General features: G+C 48.1%; 1 protein-coding gene across 1 annotated transcript in view; it reads left to right on the top strand.

The window, feature by feature from the left end:
- The first annotated feature begins 63 nt into the window (after positions 1 to 63).
- Slc18a2 (solute carrier family 18 member A2) overlaps positions 64 to 27635 on the top strand; it is a 46354-nt gene continuing 18782 nt past the window's right edge. The window contains exons 1-9 of the mRNA XM_004659303.2: positions 64 to 192; positions 2218 to 2575; positions 14917 to 14975; positions 15233 to 15316; positions 15601 to 15693; positions 16364 to 16453; positions 16563 to 16606; positions 16678 to 16738; positions 19637 to 19732. Of these exons, the coding sequence (XP_004659360.1) occupies positions 72 to 192; positions 2218 to 2575; positions 14917 to 14975; positions 15233 to 15316; positions 15601 to 15693; positions 16364 to 16453; positions 16563 to 16606; positions 16678 to 16738; positions 19637 to 19732 (1006 nt within the window). The 5' untranslated portion in view covers positions 64 to 71. The remainder of the gene's footprint in view (positions 193 to 2217; positions 2576 to 14916; positions 14976 to 15232; positions 15317 to 15600; positions 15694 to 16363; positions 16454 to 16562; positions 16607 to 16677; positions 16739 to 19636; positions 19733 to 27635) is intronic.

Genomic DNA, 27635 nt, shown 5'->3' with positions numbered 1-27635 from the left:
GTACGGTCGCGGGCATCCGCGACCCTCACGCGGCCCCCACTCCAACCCCGCGCCCGCAGCCCTGCCGAGCCATGGCCCTGAGCGAGCTGTCGCTGCTGCGCTGGCTGCGGGACAGCCGCCACTCGAGGAAGCTCATCTTGTTCATCGTGTTCCTCGCGCTGCTGCTGGACAACATGCTGCTCACCGTCGTGGGTAGGTCGGGTTCCCCCCCCCCACCACACCCGCCCCAGCGCCACTCCGAAAGCTAAAGGGAGCTGGGCAACACCAAATGCACGCGCGCGCGCGGGCACACACACACACACACACACCAGCTCTCGCCTTTTGCGCCTGGGCTCCAAGGAGCTGCGTGCTTGTGGCTTTGCTTTCCTGCTGGTCAAGACGAGACCTGTAACACCCTGATAAGACCCAGAACTTGTGTTTCCTGCTGATAATTTGATAGTTTCCTGCTTCTCTTTTGCTCGCTTTGCGCTGCGCCGCAAAAGATTTCTGTGGAAGCAGAGTGGGGCTTTGAGTTTGCAGCCAGGCTTGGGAGCAGATGATCCGCTGCTGGGAAGGTGGGCTCACTCAAAGGCTGGTGTCACTGCGGAAGGAGCAAAGCTAGGACCGTCCCTTAAAACAGAAAGCAAGTGACATTTCTAGGTAAGCTGGCTAACTTAAGTGCGTCCTTGAGGTGGACGCCTCTCCTGACCCAGTGCCAGAGAAAATGAACAATGCTTGGATTCTTTTTCTTAAGATGGGGTGTTCAGATCAACTAATTAAAAAAAAACAGACCTCTTCATTAGCTCCATTTTAGGCGTGTGGCATGCTTTCCTGAACAATACACCGATTTTCAGTGAATAGGGAAACTTTTCCATTCACACTATTAAGTGGTAGGGTCACTTCCTTTCTCCCGTTCACAGGTTCGGAGAGTGTCAGGGTCATGTTTTCAGCTCAGGAGGGTCAGAGCTATATAGGGTCCCATCCTGGTTCAGGAGCCAGGGTCTCTGTTCCTCTTTGTCTTTCTTGAATATTTTGTTGTTACACCAGTGCCCGAAGCCTTAATATTAGAGTCTTACCTTTCCTGTATGGAAATCCAAGGGACTCCTAAATCGTACATAGGATATGGAAAATGGCAGATTGCCAGACACATAAGAGGAGGATGAAGTTGGCCTGTTGCAGAATTTCTTGTTTATTGCTTCCTGCAGGTTTGGCTCCTTCCAAGGTGCACAGTGAATGATGTGCATTTCCTCGCTCCGTTCACTTAGGAGTCTGTCAAGCCTCTCCAGGGAGCCCTGTAGACCAGGGTCAGTAGTGACCTGAATTCAGACAGCATTCGGCTCTTTTAGCGTATTCCCATGAAGGAATATTGTAGTAAAAGTCTTTGGGGTCAGTCCCTTCCCATAGTAGTTGCCCCTGGAGATGGCGGGGCTCCCGGAGCCTCTTCAGGCTTTGTTTCCTCTAGTGGGTGAAGCCGAGTGAAGTGTGTCTCCTGCCCAGGGTTCCCACTGCTGGGCCTCCTTCGACTTTAAAAAAATTATTTAGTTTCAGTGTGTATGGGCATGTCAGGGTCTCTTGCTGCTACAAATGAATACCCACACAGTTTTGTCCTGGTGTTGGGGATATTGAAGCTAGGCTGGCAGGCTTTGCCAAGAGCATCTTTAATCTTTGAGCCATTTCCCCAGCCCCTCCTTTGGCTTTTTTTAAAAAAAATACTTTCCCTCCTTCTCCTCCTCCTCATCCTTCTTCTTCTTTTTTGGTTTATTTTTACTTATATATTTGAAGTGACAGACAGAGAGAGAAAGAGGCAGAGAGAGAGAGAGAGAGAGAGAGAGAGAATGGGCGTGCCAGGGCCTCTAGCCACTGCAAACGAATTCCATACGCGAGCACCCCCTTGTGCATGTGGCTAACGTGGGTCCTGGGGAATCAAGCCTCTAACTGGGGTCCTTAGGCTTCACAGGCAAGCACCTTGCCGCTAAGCCATCTCTCCAGCCCCCCTCCCATTTTTTGAGATAGGGTTTTATTTTAGCCCAGGATGACCTGGAATTCACTATGTCATTTCAGAGTGGCCTCAAACTCATGGCAATCCTTCTACCTCTGTTTCCTGAGTGCTGGGATTAAAGGTGTGCACCACCACACCTGTCTTCATTTGGCTTTTGGCACAACTTCATTTTTTGCTGCCTTTTGTCTCTGGGAGGGCTCTGGAGTCATCATTCCTTCTTGTTCTGCCCTTGTCCCCAGTCCCCATCATCCCCAGTTACCTGTACAGCATTGAGCATGAGAAAAATGCTACAGAAAGCCCGACTACCAGGCCAGCGCAAACAGCCTCCACCTTGGGAAGCTTCCAGAGCATTTTCTCCTACTATGACAACTCTACTACCGTGGTCACCGGGAACGTCACTGGGAGCCTGTGGGGGATGCAGTCACATAAGGCCACCACCACGCAGCACACGGTGACTAACTCGTCCACCGCCCCTTCCGACTGTCCCAGCGAAGACAGAGACCTTCTGAATGAGAACGTACAAGTTGGGCTGCTGTTTGCCTCCAAAGCCACTGTCCAGCTGCTCACCAACCCCGTCACAGGACTGCTGACCAACAGGTAGGCGATGGGACTTGGGCAGCTTGGGGTTCATGTTGCTCCCTGCCCATGTCCCTGCGCATCGTCTTCAGCTGTCAGTGGAGGATCCGTAGTGACTGTGTGGGGAAGCCCAGTGCCCTGGCCCTGACATCTCTGCTCATCGTAACCAAGATTTTGCATTTGTTCCACCTTCCCTTCCTGCCCTCCGTTGCCCTGAAAGGACTAAGATAGAAAAGATAGCAGAATAAAGAGAAGCTTAGTGGGTCAAAAGCTTGCCATGCAAATATGAGGACCTGAGTTTAGTTCGCAGAACCCAGGCCAAAAAAAAAAAAGCCAGGTGTGGTGGCAAGCGTCTGTAATCCCAGCGCTGGGGAGGTGGAGATAGGAGGATCCCCTCCCAGGCTCTCTGACCAGCCAGTCTAGCAAGCTTCTGACCAGGGAGAAAGCCTGTTTTAAGAAGAGGTGAACAGTGTGTCTGAGGATGACACTGGAGGTTGATTCTATGGTTTCAAAATGACTCTCTCTCTCTCTCTCTCTCTCACACACACACACACACACAGTTGTATTCACACAATACTAACATACATATATGAACACCAAACACACACACACACACACACACACACACAGAGAGAGAGAGAGAGAGAGAGAGAGAGAGAGAGAGAGGGAGAGAGAGAGAGAGAGAGAAAAGGAGGAAAACAAAACTTTGGTTCTGTCTAGTGCCGGGTTCATAAGTACATTTGCCCTAGCTGCTGTAGGGCAATGGGATCTCTGCAGTAGCGGTTGGCTTGTGGCGATCATTGCCACGTGGATTTCCCTTGGTGCCGTCTCCTGTTCTTGCTGGGGCTTACAGAAGCTGCAGCGGCTTCTGCTCGGACCGGCATAGTGAGGGCGCTAGAACGCAGGAGAGATCATGCGGTCCTGCTGCGCGGCTCCAGCTCTAGCTGGTGCCAAGTTTCTCCTGTGCCCACGTGCTCCAAGGAAGTGTGCCGAGGCTGCTGTCTGGGGAATACAAGCTGCCCAACCTAACTATGTTAAACTGGAAGTCCTGGATTGGGGCCTGGACGCAGGGAATGATTAACTGCTCACACCTCCATTGTGGGCGACCTTCCAGCCAGTGTTGGTTCTTCTGCAGGTGGGATGGTCTGGTTTTGCCTTGTACACGGGGTCTCAAAGCCCAGGCAGTGAGCTTATGGGCAGCCCCCGAAGATGCCAGTTGCAAGGAGTGGTGGCTGGTTAACTATATGTCCCCACAGGCAAAAGAGCCTAGCATAGTGAAGCGCACCAGCAATCCTTGTACACAGGCTGAGCCAGGAGGATGGCCTCAGCTTCAAGGCCAGACTGGGCTACATGCATAGCAAGATCATTTCACACTTTTATTTAAAAAAAATTTTTTTTTTTAAAAAAGTGTTCTACCTTCTGGCCACACCCAGAGCCTTAACAAAGAAGGAAACACACTAGAGATGGCAGGGGCATCTAAGAGGGCAGGCTGAGGAGGGACCTTCCTGGTGACTGATTAAGGCCTCACGTGCTATGCCAGAGGAGTGGGGTTTCCCTGCCAGCGGCACTTGGAAATCTTCTGAGATTCCAAAGCGACAACAAAGAGTCCATGAGCCAAGCAGTAGAGAGTAGAGAGCTGGAGTGCCAGCTACTCTGGAGGGGAGGGTGCACTGCAAAGTGAAAATGTGGGCCCCTTGCCCAAGTGCCATGCAGCATTTGAAGACAGCAAGCACAGCATAGCAACCACGCGAGGGCCTTGAGCTCTGTGCCTCTCTGGGGCTTAGAGTTTGTGAGCTGAGAAGGCCGGGGTGCCTACAGGGGATCAGAGAGGGTGGGGCAGGTCTTACCTCCCCCCATGGCCAGCTTGGGCACTTGGCTTGCTACAGACGAGTTCATGTGCAGGTGCAGGGAGCTGGCTGCCATCGACAGTGTGATGTGGTGCACTGGGTACCGCTCTGCCACCGGGCCCATGTTCACAGTCCCAGGTCCCCGCTGGCCCTGATACAAAGCAAGTGAACCCTGGGAGGACTGATTATGCACCCCCAAGAGACCCCCATTATGGAGGTGACGTTCTACCGCTCCTCTGTTCTCCTGAACAAAACCAAACAGAGCTTGAGAGTCACAGGGGTGGTTTCCTTTCTTTCTCCCCCCCCACACCTTTTTTTTTCTCTTCAAGACCAAGAGTACTTCTTAAAATGCATCTGGTATAATTACAGAAACCGGCTCAGGGTTTTGTGTTCTGACAGAGCAAACAGCTCACATGCTATATGGGAAAATTGAGGACATTATCGTAATAATGCCTTGTCAATCACTTGGGCAGGACTGTTACCAGCGGCACTAGGTAACGCGCCTTAGAAACTCGCTGAAATCGTGGAGTATTCCAACCTTCCAAATGCAAATAGCAAACAAACAGCTTTTTCAAAATCCCATCTTACCTTTAATGCCTTGTCTGTGCTTCTGAGAAGCAGCTTGTTTAAAATCAGTGAGACTTTCCCCCTGCTACATATCCACGAGCTCTGAGGTCACAGCTTCCAAGCCTTTCATCTGGGTCCCCACAAGGTTGTCTTCCAAGAAACTCCTCATTTTGCTTTGTGACTCATGAAATGTGAACTCATCTTATGGTGAATGATCCACTTGGTAAATTTTCTAGAGCATAATGTTGACCCAAACAGGTTTCCCTAGCTACTCAGCAAATTAAAAAAAAAAAAAAAAAATCTGTTTCAGGCATCCAGTGCTGCCTGGTAACATGGAAATGCAAATAAATTTTAATATTGACTCATGCAAAACAATTGGGTGAACTCTAATTTTCCCTTCACAATGATCATAGTTTGTAACTTTGCTAGCGGACATTAATTTGAGAACTTGCTTTCTCCTCTAAGCACTTTGCGACTGTTCCCTTGTACAGTTTGGAGGGAAATAAGCACAGAAGGGACGAGTCCATTCCATTAGCTTTTACAGTTTTCCCCTGGAGCCATTGCAGTCTTTTGATGTAATTTGTGCCAGTCCCATCCTCAATTATCAACAAGAGGCATGACTCACACTTTCAGTGTTGTAAGCAAGTGTGTTTAAAACAGCATTTTAAAATTGATTAATATGTTTATGATTCAAGAGTTAAAAACATCATGTATGGGGCTGGAGAGATGGCTCAGCTATTTTTTTAAATTATTTATTTATTTATTTATTTATTTGACAGCGACAGACACAGAGAGAAAGACAGGTAGAGGGAGAGAGAGAGAATGGGCGCGCCAGGGCTTCCAGCCTCTGCAAACGAACTCCAGACGCGTGCGCCCCCTTGTGCATCTGGCTAACGTGGGACCTGGGGAACCGAGCCTCGAACCGGGGTCCTTCGGCTTCACAGGCAAGCGCTTAACCGCTAAGCCATCTCTCCAGCCCTGGCTCAGCTATTAAAGGCACTTGCTTGCAAGACCTGATGGCCCAGGTTTGATTCCCCAGGACCCATGTGAAGCCAGATGCACCACATGGTACACGCATCTAGAGTTTACTTGGAGTGGAAAGATGCCCAGGTGCACCCATCCACATACTCTCTCATCTCTCTTTCTGCTTGCCAATACATAAAGATATACTTAAAATTAAATATAATATAATATTAAATATACTTCAAAAAATTTAAAAAAAATACTTAAAATCCCTCTCCTGCTCTTTCCATATGCTTACTGTGATGCACTTTGTACTTTTAGCTATTAAAAATAAAGAACAAAGCTCTGAAATCTTTAACCCAGCCCTATTTTGGGGCCCTTTCTGGACCAGACTGAATGGGTCAAAGTCACTGCAAATATGAGCTGAGCTGGGGAACAAAGAACATTTGCTTTTGGCGCTTGAAATTATCATGTGTCCAGTGAGCGCCTTCCCGGGCTTCGGGGCGCTTTGACTCACTACTCTGTCACCCCGGGTGGACTATTCGACTCTTACTGGCAGCGGGGTGTCAAAAAGAGGTAGCAGGGTTCACCTAGTGATATCTATCCTCATTTGGTCCTGTGGCTTTGGAGCACATAGGTGCATAGGAGAAATGTTCTGGGCAGATAAACAGTGCAAACACTGTTTCTTCTGTAAATCAGGTGACGATATGGCCTCGTGTATGCCAAGCACCCACTCTTACCATTCTGCTGCACCTCCGGCTCCATATATGTAGCAGCCCTGTCTTGACTTGCTTAGCATGCAGTTTAAAGAGTAGTTGAATCTTTTGAACCGAGAGCTCCTCCAAGCCAGCCAGCTGCCTTGGGAGACTTCACTCTGTGGCTGGGGGTCGGCTCCCTGCACTTCCTCCTTAGCTTGTCATTGGGTGTTCTGCTTTTTATCAAGCCAGCATCCCTGGCTTAATTTATTTCCATAGTTACCTGGTATATTTGAAAGCAGTTATTTTTCCTCACAAATCTTAGCTAACATCTGAATGACAAGCAGGAAGCCACAGGGCATGAAATCTCTACGAAATCTACTGGGGTTATTTTTCCTTTTTTCTCCAGCTTCAGCCAGTTGGTCTGAAGTGGGCTTTGTAGGAATAAGCAGCGACCTTTTCAGCTTCTTTGCAGACAGGGAAACCAGCTGTTTGGGAAAGGGAACCTCCCAGCCTAGATATTGTGAGGTTAGTGGGTGGGGGGGCGGACAGAGTCTTCACCAGGAAACCAGAAGACACTGAGTGTGGAATTAGAGCAATTCTCACTCACACATAGGACAGTCACAAGTCTGTGATGCCACCTTACAGCTGAAAAGACTGCAGACCCAAGGGCTCGACCTAAGAATTTAGTTTCCTTTACTGAATGATTGACAAACTTAGATTTATATGGGAGCTAATTTCAAATAGCCTTCCATTCCCTGGCATTCATTTCCGGTTTCATCTTTAGGACTGTGCTGAGATTATTGCAAGGACAGCGCCTCTCAGCTGGTGACGGCTCACACCCTATGGGGTCCTTATTTATGTCCTTCCTTTTGTCATTTACTGTGGCGTGTGGAACTGTGGTCTTGACTGCAAATAGAGTCTGTGTTAGTCTGTGTGGCATTGGAGAATAATCTTGATTGTCAGAGATCATAGAAGGACCAGTACTTGTAATTAGCATAACATTTACTGTTTTACACGTTTTCTGAAGGATTCAATATATAATTTTAGTTGCGTTCAAATTGGATTAACTGCTCCCTGGTTCTGGGTTGAGGATGACCGTGGGCCAGAATGACTCACCAGGGGATGATAACAGGACATTTGGTTAGAGGTTTGCTGAAGCAGATCTATCTCTGTTAGCTGTACTTTAATTGAGATGGCATTGAATTGAGACCAGAGGTCTGACTCAGACAGTGCTGACTAATGTCATTTGAATCCCTGTCCATTTCAGAGACATTGTGAGGAAGCAGAAAGGGTGTTGTACTCTGCCCACTGATCAGTGACCTGAGGGCTTTGCATAGTGGCCCCCCTCCCAGAGCTGGAAGAGTTTGAGGGAGGATCCGCAGAAGTTGACTTCTTTGCCTTGGGGCCAGGAGCTAGGGAAAGATGGTGGTGTGGAAACCCCTGGGCTACCATTGCCAGCAGCTTGGCCAGTGTTGAGGGTGGGGCAGGCACGTGCCCAGTAAGGAGAAGGTGAGTGCCAGTGTGGGTACAGCATGCAATGCGCTCTGCAGGTGCCGCTGAGCTGCTCCCTCTCACTAAGGTGAGGGCGTGGACCGCCGGCCTTAGTGTTTCCTCGGGCTTTGCCTTTTGGTTTTGAAGTCTGTGCTTTGCTGAAATCCCAGTGGATTCGATGTTGCACAAGAAAATACAGCACCAAGCTTTGTGAAAAGCCCCACATGAGGTCCCACCCTGTGGTTTTCAGCCAGATGTCGTGCCCTTCATCCCACTGCCCATTAGGATCCTCTGTCCCTGGGACTGACCCAAATGTATTCCAGTGGCATCTTTAGAGGAGACATACTCCACTCTGCTGCCTGTAGCAACCTGAGGAGTTCTTTCCAGAAACCTCCACTCAGGTGAGATGGATAATTAAAAAAAAAAAATATTTGATTTGGGGTCTGGCGAGATGGCTTAGTGGTTAAGGTGTTTGCCTGGAAAGCCAAAGGACCCAGGTTAGAGTCCCCAGGACCCATGTTAGCCAGATGTGCAAGGGGGCACATGTGTCTGGAATTTGTTTGCAGTGGATGGAGGCCCTGGCTTGCCCATTCTCTCATTTTTTCTCTCTCTTTCTCTGTCAAATAAATAAATAAAAATAAAATATTAAAAAATATTTTAAGCCAGGCATGGTGGCACACGCCTTTAATCCCAGCACTCAGGAGGCAGAGGTAGGAGGATTGCCGTGAGTTCAAGGCCACCCTGAGACTACAGAGTTAATTCCAGGTCAGCCTTGACCAGAGTGAAACCCTACCTCGAAAAACAACAACAACAAATTATTTTTTATGTATTTCAGAGAGAGAGAGAGGAAAAAAAGAGGCAAATAGAGGGAGATAATGGGTTCTCTAGGATTTCTAGCCATTGCAAATGAACTCCAGATGCATGTGCCACCTTGTACATCTGGCTTTATGTGTGGATCCTGGGGAATCAAATCTGGGTTCTTTGGCTTTTCAGGCAAGCGCCTTACTTCACCAGCAAGCCACCTCTCCAACCCCAAAATATGATTTTTGACTTTGTTGCAGAAAAGAATTTCAGGATGACCCAGTCGTGGGCCCCTGGGTCCTCCAGGGTCAGCCACAGTTCCCTCAAGGCACCCAGACAACCGTGGTGAGCGTGCAGTGAGAGAAAGAATAACTCTTGGGAGACAGTCTCTGAACAGCTCACTTTAATCAATAGGGAAATGGCTTTATAAGCAGTTGAGGATCCTAAGGGGACTGGATGTACAAGGTTGCTTGCTGATGCCTAATTAGCATGTGGGGACATTTCACCATGTAGGCAATGGCAGAGGGAAGGTGTAGGGTACAGGGGGATGGGCTGTGTAAAGGTTGCTAGCTGATACCATATAAGGAGTTTCCTAGGCAACTGGCCAGTGGTCACAGGGCAAAGCCTAAATTCAGGTGTGCTGGGCTTGGAGAGGGAGTGGCCTCCTGTAGCCCGGGGGTCCTTGGACATGACTGGCAGCTCAGGCCTGTCTACTGAAGGCTTCAACCTGTGCCTGGCTGTGCCTGATACCAGCATGAAGCAGAGTTTAAGCTTATTAGGAAATTTTAACAAAAATTTAATCATGAGGGTCAATAGAGAAGTGCTCAGAGAAAAGATAAGATACAACCAAGTGTGGGTAGGTATGGGCTGCTCAAGAGGTAGTTATACATAATTGTCTTTACAATAGCTACACATACAATTTTGGTGAGTTCTGTAGTTATATTTTCAAAGGGCTGCTAAGGAAATTAAAGAAGATCATAGAGGGATTCCTTGGTTTTGCTGAATGGTATTACATCTGGAAGGTAAACCCCTATTGTCACTAGGGTTGTATGGGAAGTCAAAATATTTTTACTATAAACAACTTTATATTCTTATTTATAAGAGTCCCAGAAAAATTTAGGTTTACATCTGGGAAAAGTGTTAATGCTTAGATCTTAAGAATAGTTAACTGCTATTTTAACATTTTTACTTGAACTATCTTTCTATAAAAGAAACGTTGTCTCTATGTAGGTAATCTTTCCAGCACATGTAAATTGCTGTGAAGTTCTTGCCTGTCAGTGAGAGACTTCAGCCAGACTCTGGAGCCAGGGGTTTCTTTCCCTACCAAGGTTTCCTTAATTTCCCCACCTTTCTATATTGTCTCAGAGCAGACACTCACAGTACACCCATTACTTCAATATGGGGCAAGTTTTACCTTCCCAGGGACTCATTCTCCAGTCCCAGGCTGACCTTGAACTCATGATGATCCTATGACTTTTGCCTCCTGAGTGCTGGGATTAAAGGTGTGCATCGCTATGCCCAACAGTAGTCATAGGCTTTTGCCTTGGTCTTCAATACAAGGTATGAGTTGCCTCCTGGGCAGCAGGCCTCAAATCCAATCAGAAAACAATTGGATACCTCCCTAACAGTCACATCATTATTGCACCTTGCATGGCTGGTCAGTTGTATGGTTTTCCGGGTCCACTGCTGGTTAAGGCTGTGGATAACTTTTTTTTTTCCTTAGCATGCCTGCTAGTACTTTCTAGCCCTATGGCAACTAGGCAGCAGCATGAGCCATCTAGCTCAGTTCCAGCTTGATTTCTCATTGTTCTGCGATTGGGGTGTCTTTAGCAGTAGAGTCTTAACATCTACTTCTGGTGGGCAACCAAGAGTATTGGCAATTGGTTGTATTATTTTGGGGACATGGGAGAATTCTCCAACTAACCACTCATTGGGGGACATCCCACCCTGTTGTAGACAGCTTCACATTGCTGGGTTAACATCCAAAACAGACACAGTTTATAGGGAAAAAGGGTTTATTTCAAGCTTGCAGATCCAAGCGGGGGGGGGGGGAGTTCCATCATTGGCAGAATAAAATGCTTCCATGCACCCCTACAGAAAGGAAAACTGTAGTAAGTGAATCACCAGCACACACCCCCAAAGGCAGCAAGCACAACACCCACAGCAGGTAGCAAGGACCCTGCCAGAGCTTAGACTTCTCTGTAAACCTTTTGGTTGGAAATCACATCTTCCCCTAAATATGCCTTATGATTGACCACAAGATCCACCCCCCAGTGACACCTCCTCTAGCCAGAAGGCTGGAGACAAGCTTTAAGCTTTGATAGACTCCTGAGTATGTGAGGGACATGCATTCAAAGTACCACATCCCATCCCCGGCCCTCAATAGACGCTTGACCATCTCATATTGCAAATAATACTCTGTCCAACTTTAAAGGTCCACATAGTCTTTATCAACTTTAAAACTGTTCCAAAGTCCCAACTCTCATCAGAGATGAAAGACTGCGTCTTAATTGTGAGTCCTATAAACATCAAACAAGTTATATACTTTCAACATATAATGGCACAGAGCAAACATTTCCATTGTTATAAGTCACAACAAGGAGAGACTGGATGAATGTAAAATCAATAATCATTAGGCAAACATCATACATCTTTAGTTCAAGTCCCATATCTATAAACAGTGACAAGAGTCTCAGGATTTCCAATTCCATCCCTCCAGCTGGCCTGAGTAGCTGTGAAAACTTCCATCTCATGCCAACAGCACTCCATGGTAACCTCTGTATAGTCCTGGTATACCCTAAACATCTTTGGGTCTCTATTGTAAACCATGGTCTATCTTACAATGGCCTCTCTACCAGGGACATCACATCCTTTTTCATTTGCTGTGTCTCAGTAGCAGCTCCTAAAATTGTGTGCATTTTATGACCTACATCCATGTATTCTTCATGTTTCCAAAATCAATACCAGGTGTGTTGGGACACAGCCAATGTTAATCCAGGGGGAAAATAAATTGTGACCTTGAAGAGCAGGTTTTTTTCCTTTTAAGTCATCTCCTTTCAAAAGAGTTTGCATTTCTTTTTTTTTAATTTAAATTTTTATTAACATTTTCCATGATTATAAAATATATCCCATGGTAATTCCCTCCCCCCCGACCCCCACACTTTCCAATTTGAAATTCCATTCTCCATCATATAAGAGTTTGCATTTCTATCATTCATCTTTCCTGGATGGAATCACCTCACACATCTCTCTATTGTTTTAATGTAAGTTGTTAGCCATATTAGCAGTAACCTAAAACCTCTCTCTGTGCCAGTAATTTTAAACTTGTTTGACTTTTTTTCAACCTTAAATCTTTACCTCTCAGTTCTATTTCCTTAGCTAAGCACATCAGCTCAGTACTTCAAATTCAACCTTGATTAAACTCTCTGGGCGTGGGCATCATAATGCAGCCAGCCTTTATGCCAGTAGCTCAGTCCCAACAAAGTTCTTGGTAGTCTTTCCTTCCCCTTTGAAAATTCATATGCAAAGCCTCCAAATACAATTCTCTCTTCATTTAGCATTTTCGAACTCTACAAAATAACTCATAAGTTTTGGGTTACCATACTATGAGGCTTCTATAGTCACAAGTTTCAAGACTATATACATATCCTTCAGTACACAAGTTCCAAAAGACCAAAATCCACAGGGTCAGAGTCACTGCAGCAACAACCACACCACTCCTGGTACAAAATTTCTGTTGTAGACAGCTTCAAGTTTGCTGCAATAAACATCCAAACCAGACACAGTTTATGGGAGGAAGGGTTTATTTCAAGCTTAAGGATCCAGGGGGAAGTTCCATTAGTGGTCAAAGAAACTGCTTCCATACAATCAAACAGAGAGGAAAACTAGTCAGCAAAAACCAACAGCATATACACCAAAAAGAAGCAAGCACAAAATCAGCAGCAAGCAGCAGGGCTCCCTGCAAGAGCACAGACTGCTCTGTATACCTTTTGGCTGGAAATCAGGTCCTGTCCTAAACGTACCTTAGCGCTAGACCTCAGTATTCACTCTCCAGGACACCTCCTCCAGCTAGGATGATGGGAGACAAGCTTTAATAAAACACCTGAGGGGCTGGAGAGATGGCTTAGCGGTTAAGCGCTTACCTGTGAAGCCTAAGGACCCCGGTTCGAGGCTCGGTTCCCCAGGTCCCATGTTAGCCAGATGCACAAGGGGGCGCACGCGTCTGGAGTTCGTTTGCAGAGGCTAGAAGCCCTGGCGCGCCCATTCTCTCTCTCTCCCTCTATCTGTCTTTCTCTCTGTGTCTGTCACTCTCAAATAAATAAATTAATTAATTAAAAAACAAAACAAAACAAAAAACACCTGAGTTTATGTGGGACATACATGCAAACTATCCAACCTTTAGCTCTGAGGTTTTCCTATAAAAACCTGTGGCTTCTGGGAGCAACATTATTCACCCCCACAGAGTTCTTTTGGCCAAATTCTCTGTTTTAAAATGATATGCATATGCATTTAATTTAATTTGAGATAGAGAGCCCATGCTAGGCCTCTTGCCACTGCAGCTGAACTTCAAACACATGCGCCACCTTGTGCATCTGGCTTATGTAGGTACTAGGAAATCAAACCTGGGTCCTTAGGCTTTGCAGGCAAATGCCTTAACTGCTAAGCCATCTCTCTAGCCCTAAGGTTGTATTTTTAAGTAAGAAAGAAGTGGGTTCATGATGGATGCTTTTTGATAAGGCCTGAACTACAAGGAGAACCCTTATGGCATCCGGAGCTCATCATGCTTCGTTTTCTGCTTTCCTGGGTTCACTTAGTTCCTCTCCAGGTTCCTGGGTTTTAAGGAGGGAAGAGAGGCATGGAGATGCTCTAGTTTGCTTAGGGTTGGAATAGCCTAATAACTCAGCAAGGGTTGGCTCTTCTTCCTCCGAGCAGAAGGGTCTAGAAGCTGCTTACATGCGCTTGCCCACCCTGCACATCAGAGACTAAGCTGTCTCTTCATCCAGCACAAAGAGAGGGCAAGGAGGGGTGAGAAGGAGGGGGACGTGCGCCTGCTGAAGAGTCTCCTGTGCTCCAGGATCTGGTGGACAGTTGGATAAGATCCATGCTCTGGTCCTAGGCCAGCTGTCCTGCCCGCTGTGCGATGCAGGAAGACCAGTGGTGCTCTGCCAGCCCTGACCTTGTACCAGAGCCCCGGGTGGGCACTTGGCCTCATAGACACACTTGGATTTTGGCTTTTTTACAGAACATAAGTCTTTCAAGGATGGCTTCTGTCAAGTCAACAGGGAGGCAGGTTTTAAAACCTTGCTTTCTGGGCTGGAGAGATGGCTTAGCAGTTAAGTGCTTGCCTGGGAAGCCTAAGGACCCCGGTTCGAGGCTCAATTCCCCAGGACCCGTGTTAGCCAGATGCACCAGAAGGTGCATGTGTCTGGAGTTCGTTTTCAGTGGCTGGAGGCCCTGATGTGCCCATTCTCTCTCTCTCTATCTGCCTCTTTATCTCTGTGTCTGTCTCTCTCAAATAAATAAGAATAAAAAAAAAAAAAACCCTTGCTTTCTAATGCTTCCTAGATATGGGGCTGTTGTCTATCCTGCAAGGTGAGTCACTTGATGGCCTTTTACCAGAGTCATTTGGCTGCTGTTGTCCCTTTATGGACAGTTCTAGCAAAAGCTGTAATTACAGAAATAATAACAATAAAAATGGGCAGAAATTATGGCAGCATCTTTTGGGTGTGCTCAGAGCTACTTACTTGTCAATATTGTGTTAACATTTATTCCAGAAGAAATTTCCGTTCAGAGTGGCAGTCTGTAAGTGTATTCACGTTCCAAGACAGTCAAACATGAAAAGGTCACTTAGGAAGCACTGAGTATATGAATTTTTAGAAAAGTCGACCAAACACTTATCCAGCTGATCCCACAGGGTAATCACTAGAGAATCAATATAAAGCCTTGAAAAAATAACCAAAAGTCACCAGGTTCTCCTCGTACTTATGTTTTGCAGAATTGGCTATCCAATCCCCATGTTTGCTGGATTCTGCATTATGTTTATCTCAACCATTAGTAAGTGCCTTGTGTTTGCCTTATGAATGCAGGTCTTGGAAGGAGTTTGGCTTCCCATCAGCTGCAGATCAGACAGGCTTGGGTGAAGGGGGAAGGGTACATTAAGGAAGGGCTTCATGGGGCAGCCGAGAGCTCTGAATACAGAGATGTGCATTGGCTTCTGGGAGGGCTTTGAAATTTCCCCTTTTGGGGGTATCCCCATCCTGTAGGTGGGGGCATGGCCTGGATGTGAGGGCCTGGGTCTTTTCTCTTGGCAGTGTTTGCCTTCTCCAGCAGCTATGCCTTCCTGCTGATTGCCAGGTCCTTGCAGGGCATCGGCTCCTCCTGCTCCTCTGTGGCTGGTAGGTATGAAGAGACCTGTTGGGGGGGGGGGGCGCTGGCATCACTCTGGCTGAGACCTCACCCAGTGAACTGGGGCAATCTGGGAACTGAAGGTATAGGAGGGCCGGGGAGAGATGTTTGGAGAAGGTTCCCACTTTCCTGTTGGATTCTGCTTGGCTTCATATTTCAGTTAATCTCACGGGTCCAGGAGGATGGCTGGTCAGCTGGGCAGGGAGGGTGAGTGACGGGTGATGTTTACAGTATTCACCAGACATGACCACTGACCGCGTCTTCTTCCGTTTAGGGATGGGAATGCTGGCCAGCGTGTACACTGATGACGAAGAGAGAGGCAATGCCATGGGGATCGCCTTGGGAGGCCTGGCATTGGGGGTCTTAGGTACATAAAGGCTGCCATGCAGTTGGGGCCCGCCCAGCATCGAGTATCAGTGCTCTTTGCCCATTTCTGGCCACAATAGGACTGACTGTGTTCACATTCCAACAGGCAGATTTCCATCCCTGTCCTTCCTTTCTTACCTTCATGGTGGCTTTGGGAACAATGGACATGGTTGCATCCCAGCCTCTGCCTCAATAGTCCCTGGGCCCCACTGTAAAACACAGGGTTGAACAGCACATTCTGCCACTCCCCTTCCTCTCCACATTCTGCGCCTGCCACTCCAACTGCCTTGGCTTGGGCACCAGGCCAGGGAATGGACACTTTCCCTGAGAGAACTTGGGACCCTGTCCCCATCTTTGATAGTCTCTGGCTTTTGCTTTGGAGCCTGTGGCTCCTGCCTGTGCTGGTAGCTGATGGGTGGAGCCTCGGACCGCCCCGCCACAGAATCCATGCATTCCTTGGCCTGGCTTTCTTCCTCTTGGCCCTTGGTGCAGTATTCCCATTTGTCAGGTGAAAACTGGAGGGAAGTTCACCTTGATGAGCCCCTCAATAGATTACAGGGAGTGCACCTCAAGTCTTTGTTTGGAGCAAAGCATAGGATGGCATGGGAGGTTCTCATGGAAGGAGAAGTGTCCATCCATGGACGTGACTCAGCTCCCCTCTCTTTCCGCAGTGGGGCCCCCCTTTGGGAGTGTGTTCTATGAGTTTGTGGGGAAGACGGCTCCCTTCCTGGTGCTGGCTGCCTTTGTGCTCTTGGATGGAGGTGAGTGAGACCCTGTGGGATCTTTGCATGTGACCTTGGCCTCTGTGCTGGCACATGCTTGGGCCACATCTGCTGCCTGACCAGGGCCATCAGCGTTTTTCTCTTGTAGCTATTCAGCTCTTTGTGCTGCAGCCATCCCGGGTACAGCCAGAGGTGAGTAGGTGGGAGGTGAGGGCTCTGCGGTGTCCCCAGTGACTCTTCTGACCCCCGTTTCCTCTCCACAGAGTCAGAAAGGGACTCCTCTGACCACTCTGCTGAAGGACCCGTACATCCTCATTGCCGCGGGTGAGGCCCCTGGGTTCCTATTGCAGCTCAAGCTGTGAGCTAGAGGTTGAGCGGTGGGGTTCAGTTTCCAGTGACCTGCTGGAAACACGGGGCTGTAGGTGTGTCTGGAAATGGTGTTCTTCTGTCACTGATTTCTGAACCTCAACATGGGGCAAATATAAATGGTGTCTTCACCATTTACCGAGCTGCCCTGCCTCAGACCAGCTCGCTCACTGCTGTTCAATCATGGCTTGGCCTTGAACTTTCTGGAAGGACTTGGTAACTTCAATGCAGAGGTCTTAGGTAGGTGTTCTGATTCTCGTTGGCATGTAGTATAGACACTGCCAGCCGAGCCCAAGGTTGTCTTTCCTCCTGAAGAGGAGGAAACAGAACATCACTCTCTTGGGCTATGGGCCTAGAAAAGCTCAAAGAGAGCTGGCCGGTGGAGGCAGGCCATCTTCCTTCCCAGAGACCAGCCTCGTGCCTGGGCCTGTAGTCTGGGGCCAGGCGTCATGCAGGGACGAGGTCTGGCTGCGTGACGCTCTCTGGGCAGCCCTTCATTTTAGCTCAGTGCCAGGAGGTATGATTCGTCTGAGAAGGGTTCCCACGTTGCAAGAGGGCTTGAGAAACCTGGGAGAACTGGATCCTACTTCACTAAGGAGATTTAAATTCAGCTTTTTCAAGACTCCAGGCTAGGAGCTGAGGACGTAGCTCAGTTGGGAGGGCGCTTGCCTCCCATGCACAAAGCCCTGGGTTCCATCCCCAGCACCACATAAACCAAGGATGGGTGGTGATGCCTGGTGGAGATGAGAAGATGAGAAATACAAAGTCATCCTTAGCTACATAGTGAGTTCGAGACCAACTTTGGCTACATACATGAGACCCAGTCTCAAAAAAAAAAAAAAAAATCAGGTGCTGGAGAGATGCTCAGTGATTAAAGGTGCTTGCTTGCAAAGCCTTCTAGCCTGGGTTTGATTCCCCAGCTACTGACATCAAGTCAGAGATAAGTACTCACTTGCAGTTGCAAGAAACCCTGGTGTGCCCTGTCCCCCCCACACATGCAAATAATTAAACTTTCAAAAATCAGTAATAAAAAAATCAGTAATAAACCAGGCATGGTAGTATATGCCTTTAATTCTGGCCCCTGGCACTTGGGAGGCAGAGGTGGGAGGATTACCTTGAGTTCAAGGCCACCCTGAGACTACATAGTGAATCCTAGGTCAGTGTGAGCTGGAGTAAGACCCTACCTCAAAAAAAAAAAAAAATTAGTAATCAAAGCTCCAGGCTGGTTTGTTGAATCTGCTGAGATATTTGGACAGAGCAGTTCCTAATCTAAGGGCTGGGAGCTGGTACCCTGACTCCTCCATTCAGTAGGCCCCTCAGGGTACCGGCAGCATCCCAGACCCAGATACTCCTGCATCTCTAAGCATCCAAGGTAGAGATTGGCTGTGAGAGGTGTGGGATCCCAGTGTGACTCCCTGAATCTTGAGCACATTTAGGCTGGGCTGGGCAGCCTGGGCCCCTCCTGCTTCCTGGAATCTCAGTGATGGAAGGCAATGGAGAGTCGTACCCACTAATACTGTCAGACAAGCCCCAGTGCTCAGGGTCTGTGGGAGGGGGTGGTGGGGAGCAAGGTGGGTGGGAAGAAAGTCCCGTCAATCACATGTTCTGCCTTTAAATGTCACAGAGAATGAAATCGTCTTTCCTCATTATGTGCGCGTACGCGTGCATCACGATGGCACAGTATTCTTTGATTGTGTCCTAGCAAATTATAGGTTCCACAGAGCACAACACAGGAAGCTCCTAGAATGATGGAGAGCCATTCTCTGTGTCTTTTTCCAGATGGCTCTATACTTACAAATGGTCTTAATTGCAACCTGATAATATTTGCAAAGATATTCATGTGGATAGGTGGTGAGAAAAAAAAATCTGTCCACAGCACACTTGTATTGACCCTTTTTGGATTTTTCTGGCATCTCAGGCCATCATGAAAAGTATCCAAGGTTGGCACTGGGGAGATAGCTTGCTGGGTAAGAGTGTTTCTCACTTAGTCATGAGGGCCTGAGAATCCTAGTCTATTTGACTGCCCAGCACCCACATAAGCAGCTGGGAATGGCCATGCATGTTTGTAACCTCAGTCCTGTGGGGAGTCGAGACCAGAGAATTGCTGGGGCTCACCAGTCAGTTTGACTGAAAAAAGGAAAAGGCAGTTCTGGGTTCAGTGGAGACTCTGTCTCAAGGAAACACATGGATGAGCAGAAGATGGCCAACATTCTCCTCTGAGCTTGGCATGCACAAGCATAGGGCACGTGTATCTGTACATACCCATGCATGTACCACTCACACAGCACATAACACACACATAAAAAGTAAATCCATGGTCATTACATAATAAGACATAATCACCCAGCCAGGCATGGTGGTGTACACCTTTGATCCCTGCTCTTGGGAGGCAAAGGATCGCCATGAGTTAGAGATCACCCTGGGACATTAAAGTGAATTCCAGGTCAGCCTGGGCTAGAGGGAGACACTACCTCAAAACAAACAAACAAACAAACAAACAAACAAACAGACAACAAAAACATAGTCACCCAACACTGGGGTCTGCCTGGCTGTCTGGTGCCTCATGAAGCTTTCCTATTGGAGCTCTTCCCCTTCACTAATGAGTTGGGTAAGTTCAAAGACGTGATCTCCACGGCTCCCTCCCCCAGGTTCCGGACTTTATGACTCTAGAGTTCTGCTCGTTCAGAATTAAAGTAATAATTTAAAATCCCTCCATGCTCTGCTGCTTATCTTTTCCTCACGGAAGCAGGGGAAGTTCTGGGTATCTGAGCTGGGGCCTGTGGGCTCTGAGAGTCTGGAGACGGTCACGACGCTCAGTGTCAAAGCAAAGCCCTTGAGGCCTCTTATCCTTTGTAGGGTCCATCTGCTTTGCGAACATGGGGATCGCCATGCTGGAGCCAGCCCTGCCCATCTGGATGATGGAGACCATGTGTTCCCAGAAGTGGCAGCTGGGTAAGGTTCGCCCGTGTGTTCTCTGCAAAGCCTCCCACCACGAGAAATTCCTGATGTCAGTGCCTGGGGCAGCTCTGGGTCCATTTCAGCTCTGGTTTTTATATCATTCACAATGGAAGAGTTGAGTGAAAGGGGAAATGCAAGCTATTGAGGGAGGCAAGGGACTGTTCACATAGGTGATTGTGCAATATGTGGTTATAACTGTTCTATTTTATTGTAAATTACCATTGTTAATTTCTTCATTTCTGTCTTTGTCTTATAAATTAAATGTTATCATAGGTATGTGTGTGTAGGAGATACGGTGCATACCTAGGGTTTGTTACTATCCTTAGTTTCAGGTATTCACTGAGAGTCTTGAAATGTATCTCCCACCGAGACCAGAGACTCCTATAATTGCATCAGTTTGGGGGCAGCTATCATTGTAACGGTGTGACTATTTTCCTAAGCTGAGCTGTGTAGGGTGTTGTGATCCATTCCTTCTGACCCCCGCAGGTTTTGTTTTAACAAGCACTTTTTTACTTTTCTTTTCACCCTGTAAAGTTAGTCGCTGCTTAGCTTTCTGTTTCACATTCTGAATCTGTTATCTAAATGCAGTTAGGTATCCTGACCCGAGCTTTTTGTTATTATTCATTATTATTATTTAGCTCATCGTAGACACCTGTCCTAGCTCTCCAGTCTACACTTAGTGCTGTTCAGAGGCCACATGGGGACGTTCTTCCCCACCATGTGGGCATCTACTTTGCCTGCTCTGTTTCCTGTGTCCTTCTTTCCTGGGCCTTTCTTTCTTGGTTCGTGCCCTGTCCAGGAAGGAGCTCACCGTCAGCAGCTCTGCGGAAGGGGCCACGTGGCCCGCAGCATCCCGACGTCGTGAGTGTTGGCGGCGTCTTCATCTTCCTCTCACTCTAGTTGACTTAGTCTACCGTGTGATTCCTGGCTGGAAATTATTTTCCTTCAGAGTGTTTTTTTTTTCCCTTTCTAAATAATTTTATTTCTTTATATGTAAGGAGAGAGAGAGAGACAAAGACAGAGAGAGGCCAGGGGACCACTCATTCTCTCTTGACACTGCAAATAAAATCCAGATTTCAGCTGGGTGTGGTGGCGCACATCTTTGATTCCAACACTAGGGGAGCAGAGGTAGGAGAATCACTGTGAGTTCAAGGCCGCCCTGGGCCTACAGAGTGAATGCCAGGTCAGCCTGAGCTTTGAAGTTTTGAGGCCATTGTTCTGGTATCTTCTAGCCTGCAGGTGCTGTGCAGAGGGCTAACATTGTTCTCATGGTGGGCTCCCCACAGGCCTTCCTTTCTGGGATATGAGTGTTTGGGAGGACGCTTTGTAACAAGGCGTAACTTCCTCCACTCAGCCGGGCATGTGCTGGCCCAGCTCGTTCTCTTAGGGAGCCTGTTTCAATTCTGGGAAGCTTTTTTCTGTCGTCACTTTAGTTGACGCTGCCTGCCTCATTGTCTTCTCTTTTATGCCACTTAGGTGGATGTTGGACTTTTTTTTTCTTTGTTTGCTTTTGTTTTATTCCTGACTGTGTGTGTGCCTATCTGCTTGTAGAGATCTGAGAACAACTTTGGGTGTCATTTCTCAGGAACATCATCTGCCTCTTCTGAGACAGGGTAACTCACTGGCCTGCTGGACAAATAGGGCAAACTAACTGACCAACGAGCCTTCAGGGACTTTCCTGCCTCGGCCTTCCCAGGGCTAGGATTATAAGCACTTTCCACCATGCCTGGCTGTTTTCTGTACATACTGGGAATCAGACTCTGGTCCTCATGCTTGCAAGTGGGCACTTTACCAACTGAGCTATCTCTTTAGTCTTATTATCTTTATTTTTTGCCTTTAATTTTTTAATTTTTATTTATGGGGGGGGGAGAGAATGGGTGTGCCAGGGCTTCCAGCCATTGCAAATGAACTCCAGATGCGTGCGTCCCCTTGTGCATCTGGCTAATGTGGGTCCTGGGGAATTAAGCCTCGAACCAGTGTCCTTAGGCTTCACAGGCAAGCGCTTAACTGCTAAGCCATCTCTCCAGCCCTGCCTTTAATTTTTTATGTCTTATTTTAGAAAGAGAGGGAATTGGCATGCCAGGGTCTCAGCCACTGCAACTGAATGCCAGACGCTTGTGCCACCTAATGGGCATGTGTGACCTTGTACTTGCCTCACCTTTGTGTGTCTGGCTAACTGGGATCTGGAGAGTTGAACATAGCACCCTTAATTAATTTTTGAGACAGGGTGTATTACGTAGACCAGGGTGGTCTGGAACTCAGTTCTGGCTCAGTCTCTTCAGTGCAGAAATTTCAGTGTGTGCCACCACTTCCATCTTAATCTTGGTGCTGTCGTATCTTCCATGTCAGGGGCCCTTTGTGTATATGCTGAGTATTGTTTTATGTGTATGACATGGTTGCTGTGGAAGTGACACGCTCTCCTCCTGTTGGAGACTCTCATTCCCCTGACTCAACCTCCACTGCCTCTGCCTCCAAGCTGCCTGTGGTCCAGGGCCCCAAACCATTCTGTTCTGCTTCTCTCTAAAGAAAAAAAAAAACCTGTCTTCTCCCAGGATGAGGCTGGAGGGAAGAAGCCTTTCCACCCTGTGATAGTCAGCCCTTAGCTGGCCTGCGTTTCCCTGGACTCTCAGCTTTCCACCTTTCTTGACTATGGGCCCAGGGGCACTTGCTTCTTGTCAGTATCTCCACATGCAAGTGGAAAGTTCCAGATTTCTCTGCATTTCTCCCATTCTTTCTCTTTAATGCTTCCATTATTGATTCTGCTCCCCTCTCGGATTGTCTGTGCTTAGGTGTGCATGGGAAGTAGTTGACAATTTCATTTATTATGTACTGATTTTAAAAGGAGTTTGGGGGCAGAGTGGAGAGCCCTGTATGTGTACACTGTTTAAGTGGAAGCTTGTTACTCATTTCGATACTTGAATATTGTTCTGTTTTAAGGTTATGGACATGTATTTCCATCCAGATCTTATTGAAGGATGTTTGGGTTAGTATCAGTTTTTTATTTTTAGACAAGCCCAATGGGCTGGCCTTTTTTCATGTGAGAAAGCAAGAGCAAGGAAGAGAGAGAGAATTGGTGCACCAGGGCCTCCAGCCACTGTAATCAAACTCCAGATGCATGTGCCACCATGTGTGCATGTGTGACCTTGCACACTTGCATCACCTTGTACATCTGGCTTATGTGGGACTAGAAGAGTTGAACTTGGGTCCTCGGGCATCATAGGCAAGCGCCTTAACTGCTAAGCCATCTTCTCCAGCTCTAGTTTTTTTTTAACCACTGGAAACCATACCACATGGTTTACATGCCTTCCCTTTTATATTTGGACAAATATCTGTAGGACCTAGTCCCCAAACCAAATGGTTGTTTTGACAACCAGCATCGTTGGCAGTGGCACAGATACTAGCAATCCTTCCCAATCAAATATGTAAGAATGAGCTGGGTGACATGGTAGGCAGAGGTAGGAGGATCACTGTGAGTTTGAGGCCCGCATGAGATTATATAGTGAATTCCAGGTCAGCATGGGCTACAGTGAGACCCTACCTAGAAATAAAGTAGCAAGAATGAGGGTTTAATTTTTTCACAAACAACTGAAACTGAGTCTCTTTTTGTAGCTTTATTGGCAACATGTATTTTTTGTGCAATTTCTTTTGTTTTCTTTTTTTGAGACAAGGTCTCATTATTTAGCCCAAGCTGGCTCCAAACTCTTCCTTTTACCCATGTGCATGTGTGTGCTGTGCATGTATAAGCATGCTCGGCCTGTGGAGGCCAGAAGCTGGCATCAGGCGTCTCCCTCAACTGCTGTCTTCACTTACTGAAGCAGATGCTCTTCCCTTGAACTCAGAAAGTTGGCTGGTTTAGCTTGCCAGTTTGCTCTGGGCATCCCTTATCTCTGCCTCCTGAGTGCTGGGATTACGGACCAGCTGCCATGCCCACCAGCACTTATGTGGGTGCTAGGACCTGAACTCAGGTCTTCAGTGCTTTGACCCCGAGCCATCGCCTCAGCCCCTGACTTCAAAGTCCTGAGCCTCAGCCTTGCGGTGTGCATTGCCTCACTAGCTAGTATGGATTTTTAAATTGGTTTTCTTTGACCACTTTTCTGTTATTTCCCTTTCCATCTTGATTGCGAGTGTTCTTTGTATATCAAGTATCAGTCCTTTGTCAGAAATTTCATCAACATTTCCCTCCCTTTGCTGTGGCCTTTGACCTTAACTGTGGTATGTTTTTACACCGCTACTTCCTGAGTTTATCAGTCATCCTGTTTCATGTCCTTGTCCAGCTCGGAAAAGGCCTTTTCCACACTAAGATTGTATTATGAAATTAGCCACTGTTTTCCCATTTGTCTTTAGCTTTAGAATATTGGATTTTCGTGGGATTAATCTTGCTCTAAGGTATATGAAGGGGTTTTTATTTCCTGTGTGGTCAGCCACTGTTCCAGGTCCATGTCCCTAGGCATACATCTGAATTCCCATCTCCATCCCTCTCTGAATAGTCACATGTTCTTAGAACTGTTTCCGGATTCTCCTCTTTCAGTGATCTGCCATGACTCCTGGGTCAGAACCCCCTCTTAAGCCACCGTGGCTATAGAATGTTCTGGAAGGCTAGTCCCTGTACACACACCTTTTCCAGAAAGCACAGCTCTCAGTCCTGACTTCAGCTGGCATTTTCAGTGCTCTCAACCTTTCTGCAGATGATCTCATTGTCCCTCAGGCATCCAGCCCTCCACCTGTCCCTGCCCTAGACTTGCCCTCGCTCTGCGGGTCTGTCCAACTGTGATACGTGGACCTGCGGAGGGCCAGCCCCATTGGATTCGGAATTGACTACTTGCATTCTTTCATTACACATGTATTCACTGAAAACTCCCAGACTGCACCCTGTACAGGGTGAATTTTACAGAATGGAAATTTTATCACGAAACCAAACCAAACCCAAGCCCCAAATAACACCCATTCTCCACGGAAGGAAAAAGGATTCTTGGCGCTAAACGAAGGTCATTTTTCTGGCAGAAACTGCAGCTCTGACCTTCTTGGAGGCCAGAAGAGGATGCCAAGGGCTTTGAAGGTGCTCGGTGGGCGGCAGTGGGGGTGGGGGTTGCTTTCTCCTCATGAGCAGGTTTGCAGACAGGGGATCTCCCAGCTCTCTGTGTAGATTGCTGCAGGTCCTTGAGGGACATTTCCCAGCCTCCCCTGCTTGCTGGTCCTCAGCGTCCTGGGTGTCATCCAGGTGGGGTGTGCATGGCCCCGCCCAACTCCCTGCTTCTTCTGTGCAAGCTTACTGATGTCTCCGCTGAAACAGCTTCTGGTCCTAATTGAATGTGTCCTGGCCATGTGCAGGGCACTTAGGCTGCTCTGATGTCATCCTTTCCAGACAGAGCCTGCGGCTTTCTTTATAAAGTCTTTAAGGTCAGCCAGGAGCCCCCGGGCTACATGAGTGGGACGGAGCACAGGCCTGTCGCTTGTCCTGTGTTCACTTGACCTGCATTGTACATTGCAGCCTCTGAGTTTCTCTGCCTGCCTTTTGCCCCGGAGGAAGGTTTGTCTCTCTGCAAGAGGTTGTAACTTCCTTGCCTTAGCTCCTGTGTGAGGGGGATGTGGGCTTGTTCACGGGTCTCTGTAGCTTTGGGTTTGTGGTTCTTACAGATTGTCAGATCCACGAGCTGAGAATACTGTAGGTGGCACAGGGTAGAGGACCCTGTGCCCAAGGCCTGTGGCATTTTTGCTGGAGCCGTCTCTGTAACCTGGTCTCTGGCTGCCCAGGAGCTGCTGTTTTTGTCTTTGCAAGTCATGGAGAAAGACCAAAAATCGGCCACGCAGTCCTACTAGGGGTGTGAGTGACATGCAGTTGCTGTCATTAACGACTGTGGCTTTGGCTGTAGTTTCAAAGGGAGGGAGAGGGATGTCAAGCTTGTCTGTTCCAGAGGGCTCCCTTGTAAGCGTGCTCCAAACACTTCCTGTACAGTGTAATGAGCTGGGGTTGCTGGGGAAGGAATCACTTCATCATTTCTGTTTGTGGGTGTGCGCATGCACGTGTGGGTAACACCAGCCATTCCTCAAGTATACCATCCAACTCTTTTTGAGACAGGGTCTTTTAGTTCCCTATAGTTCACCAACTAAGCCTAACTGTCTGGACCCACGTAAGCCACATGTGTCTGGAGTTCGTTTGCAGCGGTTGGAGGTCCTGGTGTGCCTGTTCTCTTTCTCTGTCTAAAATAAATAAAAACAAAATATTTCTTTTTTAAAAAATGTGTTGTCTAAGAGCAGGTCTGTGCACTACTGGCCCACATGGTACAGTGTGCCTGCACAGGTGTGTGAGGTGAGGAGGCTGAGGTGAGTGAGCCTGAGAATGAATTGGGTTTCCTCTTTTCTCAGATGCCAGCTACATGCAACCAGCAAGGAGCTGGGGGCCGAGTCAGTTGTAGACATTGCATTGTAAAGGAGAGAGAGATGCTGGTGGGAGCTCTGCCACTGGGAAACAAAAAGCCCAGGGATGGAGTTTCTCCTTGTTCTTGCTATGCCTGGGCGGAGGGGAAATAGGAGCCATCTCTCACTGGCTCAGGGTGCAAACCAGGACCTTTGGTAGAAGAAACAGGGAAAGGGTGAGGCTCTAGGACCAGGAAGCCCACCCCAAGAGTGGTGTGGCCCAGAGAGTGGTGGACCTGGGTCTCAGAACTAACGACACAGCCGGACGCTGGCCGAGGCGCTGGCTGTCTGCTACATGGGGCACCAAGCTGCCCTCAGGATCTGGGCCGCTGAGATTCCCTACGCTGTGGGATCAGCTGGAAGCCCGACAAACAGGAGGTGCTGAGCAATGCCAGGGTGAGTGACATTGTCACTAGCTTGGAAGTTGGGGACGGACTCTGGGCTCCGGAGCACATTGCTGCTGTGACACCCTGGAGGCAGGCCTGGCTGTATGAGGTGAGGACCTCATTAGGTGCTTTACGTTATGCTGAGTGTCCTTACACTGGACCTTTCCTCTTGATGCCACAGTGCTCTGGCCACTCCTGCATGTCCCTGTAGAGCTGGACCATAGGGACAGTGAAGTACTCTCTGCTCTCTGTGATCTCACTGCAGTGCAGGAAGCACTGCAGATCGGGGTGGAGGATGAGAGATGGGGTGTACAAAGAGTATCAGACCACTGATACCAGAGTATAAAAAGCTTGTCTGGGTCCGTATGGTTCGTTTTGCCATTTGTTTCTCAAATCGACTGTAAAGTATGTAGGATGGGAATGATGGCTCCTTAGGGGCTGTATATAAAGGTTAGAGTGACTCCGGCAGGTGTCAGCCGTCAAGTTCAAGCTAGACTAAACCCTTTATTTCATTTTCCCTAATCTACTACATTTTGCTTGAGAATCTTTACATTGTGTTTAAGGCTGTGGAGTCCTTACCGTCCATGGAGAAAATATGATCAGCTGCTTTTGTGTCCCATGTGTGAGTGTGGTATCCAATCTGGTGTCCTCGTGTCCCGTGTGTGTGAGTGTGGCGTTCTCACCACTGTCCTCGTGTCCCGTGTGTGTGTGAGTGTGGTGTTCTCACCACTGTCCTCGTGTCCCGTGTGTGAGTGAGTGTGGTGTTCTCACCCACTGTCCTCGTGTCCCGTGTGTGTGAGTGTGGCGTTCTCACCACTGTCCTCGTGTCCCGTGTGTGTGTCAGTGTGGTGTTCTCACCACTGTCCTCGTGTCCCGTGTGTGTGTGAGTGTGGTTCTCACCCGCTGTCCTCGTGTCCCGTGTGTGTGTGAGTGTGGTTCTCACCCGCTGTCCTCGTGTCCCGTGTGTGTGTGAGTGTGGTGTTCTCACCCACCATCCTCGTGTCCCGTGTGAGTGAGTGTGGTGTTCTCACCCACTGTCCTCGTGTCCCGTGTGTGTGTGTGAGTGTGGTGTTCTCACCCACTGTCCTCGTGTCCCG

Source organism: Jaculus jaculus, chromosome 1 (assembly GCF_020740685.1).
Source record: "Jaculus jaculus isolate mJacJac1 chromosome 1, mJacJac1.mat.Y.cur, whole genome shotgun sequence".
In the NCBI taxonomy this organism is placed as follows: Eukaryota; Metazoa; Chordata; class Mammalia; order Rodentia; family Dipodidae; genus Jaculus; species Jaculus jaculus.
The sequence above is the reverse complement of the archived record's forward strand: the minus strand, read 5'-3'. Positions and strand labels throughout refer to the sequence as shown.